The 10,415-nt window shown below is 42.6% G+C and overlaps 1 protein-coding gene across 1 annotated transcript in view; it reads left to right on the forward strand.

The window, feature by feature from the left end:
* LOC115185191 (kelch-like protein 5) overlaps window positions 1-7,117 on the forward strand; it is a 63,849-nt gene extending 56,732 nt beyond the window's left edge. The window contains exons 13-15 of the mRNA XM_029745700.1: window positions 211-348; window positions 579-750; window positions 6,961-7,117. Coding sequence (XP_029601560.1) covers window positions 211-348; window positions 579-750; window positions 6,961-7,017 — 367 coding nt within the window. The 3' untranslated portion in view covers window positions 7,018-7,117. The remainder of the gene's footprint in view (window positions 1-210; window positions 349-578; window positions 751-6,960) is intronic.
* Window positions 7,118-10,415: the final 3,298 nt, after the last annotated feature.

The following is a 10,415-nucleotide window of genomic DNA, read 5'->3' on the forward strand; positions in this document are numbered from 1 at the left end:
CCACTCCACAAATATCTTGTTAACGAACTATATTTTTTTGCAAGTCGGTTAGGACATCTACTTTTAAACGCCACAGCGACTCTGAAAACATCGTCGCAGACCGAGCTCAATAGATCCCCAACTCCCCAGAGAATTCAGGCTGTTCTGGATAGGCGTTTCCTAATAAACCGACCCAGGGTTTGTTGTGTTGTGTGACCTCCGCACCACCAGGTGGAGCTGCCGCGCTCCGATGGCGAAGCGGCGCGGCGGGGTGGGCGTGGCTACCTGGAACGGTTTCCTGTACGCTATTGGAGGACATGACGCTCCCGCCTCCAGCCTGGCGTCACGACTCAGCGACTGTGTGGAAAGGTCAGAGGGCAGCGGTCTGTGTGTGTGTGTGTGTGTGTGTGTATACCTGAAGGGATGTGTGTGTGTGTGTATACCTGAAGGGATGTGTGTGTGTGTGTGTGTGTGTGTGTGTGTGTGTGTGTGTGTGTGTGTGTGTGTGTGTGTGTGTGTGTGTGTGTGTGTATATCTGAAGGGATGTGTGTGTGTATACCTGAAGGGATGTGTGTGTGTGTGTGTGTGTGTGTGCGTAGGTACGACCCCCAGACTGATGTGTGGACGGCGGTAGCCCCCATGAGTATCAGTCGTGACGCTGTCGGCGTGTGTCTCCTTGGAGACCGTCTCTATGCAGTCGGCGGTTACGATGGAACGGTTTACCTGAACACGGTCGAGGCCTACGATCCCCAGACCAACGAGTGGACACAGGTACACACACACACACACACACACACACACACACACACACACACACACACACGGTCGAGGCCTACGATCCCCAGACCAACGAGTGGACACAGGTACACACACACACGCACACGCACACACACACACACACACACACGGTCGAGGCCTACGATCCCCAGACCAACGAGTGGACACAGGTATACACACACACACACACACCGACCGACCGACCGACCGAACACACACACTTACATAGAACACACATTTCCCTTCAGGTATACACACACACACACACACACACACACACACACACACATCCCTTCTGGTTGTTTTGTTATGTAAATGTGTGTATTTCTCCAAGTGTGTTAATATGTAAGTGTGTGTGTCCGTGTTCTATGTAAATTTGTGTGTGTGTGTGTATACCTGAAGGTGTGTGTGTGTGTGTGTGTGTGTATACCTGAAGGGGTGTGTGTGTGTGTGTGTATACCTGAAGGAGTGTGTGTGTGTGTGTGTGTGTGTGTGTGTGTGTGTGTGTGTGTGTATACCTGAAGGGGTGTGTGTGTGTGTGTGTGTGTGTGTGTGTGTACTAGCTGTGTTTCCATCCTGTTTAATAACCCTCAGTCTGATTGAGTCCAGACCGCGGTTTGAAGTGGTGGTTTTAGTCTCAGTGATGTCATCATGAATCCATAGCCCCCCCCAAGACTCCTGAACAGCCAATCAGATGGCCACTATTTACATAGCCCCCCCCCCAAGACTCCTGAACAGCCAATCAGATGGCCACTATTTACGTAGCCCCCCCCAAGACTCCTGAACAGCCAATCAGATGGCCACTATTTACATAGTCCCCCCCACCCTCTTCTACATTTACTGCTACTCTCTGGTTATTATCTATCCATAGTCACTTTAATAACTCTACTCTCTGGTTATTATCTATCCATAGTCACTTTAATAACTCTACTCTCTGGTTATTATCTATCCATAGTCACTTTAATAACTCTGCTCTCTGGTTATTATCTATCCATAGTCACTTTAATAACTCTACTCTCTGTTATTATCTATCCATAGTCACTTTAATAACTCTACTCTGGTTATTATCTTTCCATAGTCACTTTAATAACTCTACTCTCTGGTTATTATCTATCCATAGTCACTTTAATAACTCTGGTTATTATCTATCCATAGTCACTTTAATAACTCTACTCTCTGGTTATTATCTATCCATAGTCACTTTAATAACTCTACTCTCTGGTTATTATCTATCCATAGTCACTTTAATAACTCTACTCTCTGGTTATCTATCCATAGTCACTTTAATAACTCTACTCTCTGGTTATTATCTATCCATAGTCACTTTAATAACTCTACTCTCTGGTTATTATCTATCCATAGTCACTTTAATAACTCTGGTTATTATCTATCCATAGTCACTTTAATAACTCTGGTTATTATCTATCCATAGTCACTTTAATAACTGGTTATTATCTATCCATAGTCACTTTAATAACTCTGGTTATTATCTATCCATAGTCACTTTAATAACTCTGGTTATTATCTATCCATAGTCACTTTAATAACTCTACTCTCTGGTTATTATCTATCCATAGTCACTTTAATAACTCTACTCTCTGGTTATTATCTATCCATAGTCACTTTATTAACTCTACTCTCTGGTTATTATCTATCCATAGTAACTTTAATAACTCTACTCTCTGGTTATTATCTATCCATAGTCACTTTAATAACTCTACTCTGTTATTATCTATCCATAGTCACTTTAATAACTCTACTCTCTGGTTATTATCTATCCATAGTCACTTTAATAACTCTGCTCTCTGTTATTATCTATCCATAGTCACTTTAATAACTCTACTCTCTGGTTATTATCTATCCATAGTCACTTTAATAACTCTGGTTATTATCTATCCATAGTCACTTTAATAACTCTACTCTCTGGTTATTATCTATCCATAGTCACTTTAATAACTCTGGTTATTATCTATCCATAGTCACTTTAATAACTCTACTCTCTGGTTATTATCTATCCATAGTCACTTTAATAACTCTGGTTATTATCTATCCATAGTCACTTTAATAACTCTACTCTCTGGTTATTATCTTTCCATAGTCTTTTTAATAACTCTGGTTATTATCTATCCATAGTCACTTTAATAACTCTACTCTCTGGTTATTATCTATCCATAGTCACTTTTATAACTCTACTCTCTGGTTATTATCTATCCATAGCCACTTTAATAACTCTACTCTCTGGTTATTATCTATCCATAGTCACTTTTATAACTCTACTCTCTGGTTATTATCTTTCCATAGTCTTTTTAATAACTCTGGTTATTATCTATCCATAGTCACTTTAATAACTCTACTCTCTGGTTATTATCTATCCATAGTCACTTTAATAACTATGTCTGGTTATTATCTATCCATAGTCACTTTAATAACTCTACTCTCTGGTTATTATCTATCCATAGTCACTTTAATAACTCTACTCTCTGGTTATTATCTATCCATAGTCACTTTAATAACTCTGGTTATTATCTATCCATAGTCACTTTAATAACTCTGGTTATTATCTATCCATAGTCACTTTAATAACTGGTTATTATCTATCCATAGTCACTTTAATAACTCTGGTTATTATCTATCCATAGTCACTTTAATAACTCTGGTTATTATCTATCCATAGTCACTTTAATAACTCTACTCTCTGGTTATTATCTATCCATAGTCACTTTAATAACTCTACTCTCTGGTTATTATCTATCCATAGTAACTTTAATAACTCTACTCTCTGGTTATTATCTATCCATAGTCACTTTAATAACTCTACTCTGTTATTATCTATCCATAGTCACTTTAATAACTCTACTCTCTGGTTATTATCTATCCATAGTCACTTTAATAACTCTGCTCTCTGTTATTATCTATCCATAGTCACTTTAATAACTCTACTCTCTGGTTATTATCTATCCATAGTCACTTTAATAACTCTGGTTATTATCTATCCATAGTCACTTTAATAACTCTACTCTCTGGTTATTATCTATCCATAGTCACTTTAATAACTCTGGTTATTATCTATCCATAGTCACTTTAATAACTCTACTCTCTGGTTATTATCTATCCATAGTCACTTTAATAACTCTGGTTATTATCTATCCATAGTCACTTTAATAACTCTACTCTCTGGTTATTATCTATCCATAGTCACTTTAATAACTCTTCTCTGGTTATTATCTATCCATAGTCACTTTAATAACTCTACTCTCTGGTTATTATCTATCCATAGTCACTTTAATAACTCTGGTTATTATCTATCCATAGTCACTTTAATAACTCTACTCTCTGGTTATTATCTTTCCATAGTCTTTTTAATAACTCTACTCTCTGGTTATTATCTATCCATAGTCACTTTAATAACTCTACTCTCTGGTTATTATCTATCCATAGTCACTTTTATAACTCTACTCTCTGGTTATTATCTATCCATAGCCACTTTAATAACTCTACTCCCTGGTTATTATCTATCCATAGTCACTTTAATAACTATGTCTGGTTATTATCTATCCATAGTCACTTTAATAACTCTACTCTCTGGTTATTATCTATCCATAGTCACTTTAATAACTCTGGTTATTATCTATCCATAGTCACTTTAATAACTCTACTCTCTGTTATTATCTATCCATTAGTCACTTTAATAACTCTACTCTCTGGTTATTATCTATCCATAGTCACTTTAATAACTCTGGTTATTATCTATCCATAGTCACTTTAATAACTCTACTCTCTGTTATTATCTATCCATTAGTCACTTTAATAACTCTACTCTCTGGTTATTATCTATCCATAGTCACTTTAATAACTCTACTCTCTGGTTATTGTCTATCCATAGTCACTTTAATAACTCTGGTTATTATCTATCCATAGTCACTTTAATAACTCTGGTTATTATCTATCCATAGTCACTTTAATAACTCTACTCTCTGGTTATTATCTATCCATAGTCACTTTAATAACTCTACTCTCTGGTTATTATCTATCCATAGTCACTTTAATAACTCTACTCTCTGTTATTATCTATCCATTAGTCACATTAATAACTCTACTCTCTGGTTATTATCTATCCATTAGTCACATTAATAACTCTACTCTCTGGTTATTATCTATCCATAGTCACTTTAATAACTCTACTCTCTGTTATTATCTATCCATAGTCACTTTAATAACTCTACTCTCTGGTTATTATCTATCCATAGTAACTTTAATAACTCTACTCTCTGGTTATTATCTTTCCATAGTCACTTTAATAACTCTACTCTCTGGTTATTATCTATCCATAGTCACTTTAATAACTCTACTCTCTGTTATTATCTATCCATAGTCACTTTAATAACTCTACTCTCTGGTTATTATCTATCCATAGTCACTTTAATAACTCTATTCTCTGGTTATTATCTATCCATAGTCACTTTAATAACTCTACTCTCTGGTTATTATCTTTCCATAGTCACTTTAATAACTCTACTCTCTGGTTATTATCTATCCATAGTCACTTTAATAACTCTACTCTCTGGTTATTATCTATCCATAGTCACTTTAATAACTCTACTCTCTGGTTATTATCTTTCCATAGTCACTTTAATAACTCTGGTTATTATCTATCCATAGTCACTTTAATAACTCTACTCTCTGGTTATTATCTATCCATAGTAACTTTAATAACTCTACTCTCTGGTTATCATCTATCCATAGTCACTTTAATAACGCTACTCTCTGGTTATTATCTATCCATAGTCACTTTAATAACTCTACTCTCTGGTTATTATCTATCCATAGTCACTTTAATAACTCTACTCTGTTATTATCTATCCATAGTCACTTTAATAACTCTACTCTCTGGTTATTATCTATCCATAGTCACTTTAATAACTCTGGTTATTATCTATCCATAGTCACTTTAATAACTCTACTCTGTTATTATCTATCCATAGTCACTTTAATAACTCTACTCTCTGGTTATTATCTATCCATAGTCACTTTAATAACTCTACTCTCTGGTTATTATCTATCCATAGTCACTTTAATATCTCTACTCTCTGGTTATTATCTATCCATTAGTCACTTTAATAACTCTACTCTCTGGTTATTATCTATCCATAGTCACTTTAATTACTCTGGTTATTATCTATCCATAGTCACTTTAATAACTCTATTCTCTGGTTATTATCTATCCATAGTCACTTTAATAACTCTGGTTATTATCTATCCATAGTCACTTTAATAACTCTTCTCTGGTTATTATCTATCCATAGTCACTTTAATAACTCTGGTTATTATCTATCCATAGTCACTTTAATAACTCTATTCTCTGGTTATTATCTATCCATAGTCACTTTAATAACTCTATTCTCTGGTTATTATCTATCCATAGTCACTTTAATAACTCTACTCTCTGGTTATTATCTATCCATAGTCACTTTAATAACTCTGGTTATTATCTTTCCATAGTCACTTTAATAACTCTACTCTCTGGTTATTATCTATCCATAGTCACTTTAATAACTCTGGTTATTATCTATCCATAGTCACTTTAATAACTCTACTCTCTGGTTATTATCTATCCATAGTCACTTTAATAACTCTACTCTCTGTTATTATCTATCCATAGTCACTTTAATAACTCTACTCTCTGGTTATTATCTATCCATAGTCACTTTAATAACTCTACTCTCTGGTTATTATCTATCCATAGTCACTTTAATAACTCTACTCTCTGTTATTATCTATCCATAGTCACTTTAATAACTCTACTCTCTGGTTATTATCTATCCATAGTCACTTTAATAACTCTACTCTCTGTTATTATCTATCCATAGTCACTTTAATAACTCTACTCTCTGGTTATTATCTATCCATAGTCACTTTAATAACTCTACTCTCTGGTTATCTATCCATAGTCACTTTAATAACTCTACTCTCTGGTTATTATCTATCCATAGTCACTTTAATAACTCTACTCTCTGGTTATTATCTATCCATAGTCACTTTAATAACTCTACCTACATTTACTGATACTCTTTAAGTATTTGTTACTTTTTATCTTTTACTTTTCTATTTCTTACTTAACATTTATTTTTCTTAAAACTGCATTGTTGGTTTAAGGGCTTATAAAATGCGATTTGATTTGTTCCTTCCTGTGTTTTTTTCCTCTAGGTGGCTCCACTGTGTCTGGGCCGGGCTGGGGCCTGTGTGGTGGCTGTCAAACTGTGAACACACACACACCTGAACACTCTTTGGACCCTCCCCATTCTTCCTTGTCTCCAGGGTTACCTCCAATGGGATGACGTTTAACGCCAACATTCCACTAAAACCAGGAAGACAGACATTATAGACATTGAGTTGGAGAGGAGATTACTGACTACAGATTGAAGAGCTCTGTCTGTCTCTCGCTCTCTGTCTCTCGCTCTGTCTCTCTCTCTCTCTCTCTCTCTCTCTGTCTCTCTGTCTGACTCTCGTTCGCTCTGTCTGTCTCTCGTTCGCTCTGTCTGTCTCTCGTTCGCTCTGTCTCTCGCTCTCTCTCGTTCGCTCTGTCTGTTTCTCGTTCGCTCTGTCTCTCGCTCTGTCTCTCGTTCGCTCTGTCTGTCTCTCGCTCTGTCTCTCGTTCTGTCTCTCGTTCTCTCTGTCTGTCTCTCGCTCTGTCTCTCGCTCTGTCTCTCGCTCTGTCTCTCGCTCTGTCTCTCGCTCTGTCTCTCGTTCTCTCTGTCTGTCTCTCGCTCTGTCTCTCTCGTTCGCTCTGTCTCTCTCGTTCGCTCTGTCTCTCTCGTTCGCTCTGTCTCTCTCGTTCGCTCTGTCTGTCTCTCGTTCGCTCTGTCTGTCTCTCGTTCGCTCTGTCTGTCTCTCGTTCGCTCTGTCTCTCTCTCTGTCTCTCTGTCTCTGTTTCTTGCTCTGTCTCTCGCTCTTCCTCTCTCTCTCTCTTCCCCTCTCTCTCTCTCTCTCTCCACCGTCTTTAGAGGGCTCATTATTTTCAGTATGCAAGAAAAGGAGAGGCGCATGCACACACACACACACTCATAATTTAGTATTTCGACCCTTTTTCCTGCTGACAGAGGAGAGAGATTTAGAGATTAGACAAAAATGAAGACAGGACAAAGGGGAGGGAGAGATGGAGAGAGATGGAGGGAGAGATGGAGAGAGAGGGAGGGAGAGAGGGAGGGAGGGAGAGATGGAGAGGGAGGGAGGGATGGAGAGGGAGAGAGAGACTAAATTCACTGTTGTTTTGTTTTCCTCTTTCAGTCAGCCTGTCGGTGAGGAAGTCAGTCAGTCAGCCTGTCGGTGGGGAAGTCAGTCAGTCAGTCAGCCAGCCTGTCGGTGGGGAAGTCAGCCAGTCAGTCAGTCAGCCTGTCGGTGGGGAAGTCAGCCAGTCAGTCAGTCAGCCTGTCGGTGGGGAAGTCAGCCAGTCAGTCAGCCTGTCGGTGGGGAAGTCAGTCAGTCAGCCTGTCGGTGGGGAAGTCAGTCAGTCAGTCAGCCAGCCTGTCGGTGGGGAAGTCAGCCAGTCAGTCAGTCAGCCTGTCGGTGGGGAAGTCAGCCAGTCAGTCAGTCAGCCTGTCGGTGGGGAAGTCAGCCAGTCAGCCTGTCGGTGGGGAAGTCAGCCAGTCAGTCAGCCTGTCGGTGGGGAAGTCAGCCAGTCAGTCAGCCTGTCGGTGGGGAAGTCAGCCAGTCAGTCAGCCTGTCGGTGGGGAAGTCAGCCAGTCAGTCAGTCAGCCTGTCGGTGGGGAAGTCAGCCAGTCAGTCAGTCAGCCTGTCGGTGGGGAAGTCAGCCAGTCAGTCAGTCAGCCAGCCTGTCGGTGGGGAAGTCAGTCAGTCAGCCAGCCTGTCGGTGGGGAAGTCAGTCAGTCAGCCAGTCTGTTGGTGGGGAAGTCAGTCAGTCAGCCTGCCTGTCGGTGGGGAAGTCAGCCAGTCAGTCAGCCTGTCGGTGGGGAAGTCAGCCAGTCAGTCAGTCAGCCTGTCGGTGGGGAAGTCAGCCAGTCAGTCAGTCAGCCTGTCGGTGGGGAAGTCAGCCAGTCAGTCAGTCAGCCAGCCTGTCGGTGGGGAAGTCAGTCAGTCAGCCAGCCTGTCGGTGGGGAAGTCAGTCAGTCAGCCTGCCTGTCGGTGGGGAAGTCAGTCAGTCAGCCAGCCTGTCGGTGGGGAAGTCAGTCAGCCTGCCTGGTGCGGTGGGGAAGTCAGTCAGTCAGCCTGCCTGTCGGAGGGGAAGTCAGTCAGTCAGTCAGCCAGCCTGTCGGTGGGGAAGTCAGTCAGTCAGCCAGCCTGTCGGAGGGGAAGTCAGTCAGCCAGTCTGTCGGTGGGGAAGTCAGTCAGCCAGTCAGTCAGCCTGTTGGTGGGGAAGGCAGTCAGTCAGTCAGCCTGTCGGAGGGGAAGTCAGTCAGTCAGCCTGTCGGTGGGGAAGTCAGTCAGTCAGCCTGTCGGTGGGGAAGTCAGTCAGTCAGTCTGTCGGTGGGGAAGTCAGTCAGTCAGCCTGTCGGTGGGGAAGTCAGTCAGTCAGTCTGTCGGTGGGGAAGTCAGTCAGTCAGCCTGTCGGTGGGGAAGTCAGTCAGTCAGCCTGTCGGTGGGGAAGTCAGTCAGTCAGCCTGTCGGTGGGGAAGTCAGTCAGTCAGCCTGTCGGTGGGGAAGTCAGTCAGTCAGTCTGTCGGTGGGGAAGTCAGTCAGCCAGTCTGTCGGTGGGGAAGCCAGTCAGCCAGCCTGTCGGTGGGGAAGTCAGTCAGTCAGCCTGTCGGTGGGGAAGTCAGTCAGTCAGCCTGTCGGTGGGGAAGTCAGTCAGCCAGCCTGTCGGTGGGGAAGTCAGTCAGTCAGTCTGTCGGTGGGGAAGTCAGTCAGCCAGTCTGTCGGTGGGGAAGCCAGTCAGCCAGTCTGTCGGTGGGGAAGTCAGTCAGTCTGTTGGTGGGGAAGTCAGTCAGTCTGTCGGTGGGGAAGTCAGTCAGCCAGCCTGTCGGTGGGGAAGTCAGTCAGTCAGTCAGCCTGTCGGTGGGGAAGTCAGTCAGTCAGCCAGCCTGTCGGAGGGGAAGTCAGTCAGCCAGTCAGTCAGCCTGTCGGTGGGGAAGTCAGTCAGTCAGCCAGCCTGTCGGAGGGGAAGTCAGTCAGTCAGCCTGTCGGTGGGGAAGTCAGTCAGTCAGCCAGCCTGTCGGTGGGGAAGTCAGTCAGCCAGTCTGTCGGTGGGGAAGCCAGTCAGCCAGTCTGTCGGTGGGGAAGTCAGTCAGTCTGTTGGTGGGGAAGTCAGTCAGTCTGTCGGTGGGGAAGTCAGTCAGCCAGCCTGTCGGTGGGGAAGTCAGTCAGTCAGTCTGTCGGTGGGGAAGTCAGTCAGTCAGCCTGTCGGTGGGGAAGTCAGTCAGTCAGTCAGCCTGTCGGTGGGGAAGTCAGTCAGTCAGCCAGCCTGTCGGAGGGGAAGTCAGTCAGCCAGTCAGTCAGCCTGTCGGTGGGGAAGTCAGTCAGTCAGCCAGCCTGTCGGAGGGGAAGTCAGTCAGTCAGTCAGCCTGTCGGTGGGGAAGTCAGTCAGTCAGCCAGCCTGTCGGTGGGGAAGTCAGTCAGTCAGTCAGCCTGTCGGAGGTACAGTTGGAAGTGAGCTCTACTCTCCACAGTCATTTCTCTTTCTCATTTTCTCTTTTTCTCCCCGTCTC

The sequence above is a fragment of the Salmo trutta genome, unplaced genomic scaffold (genome assembly GCF_901001165.1).
Source record: "Salmo trutta unplaced genomic scaffold, fSalTru1.1, whole genome shotgun sequence".
In the NCBI taxonomy this organism is placed as follows: domain Eukaryota; kingdom Metazoa; phylum Chordata; class Actinopteri; order Salmoniformes; family Salmonidae; genus Salmo; species Salmo trutta.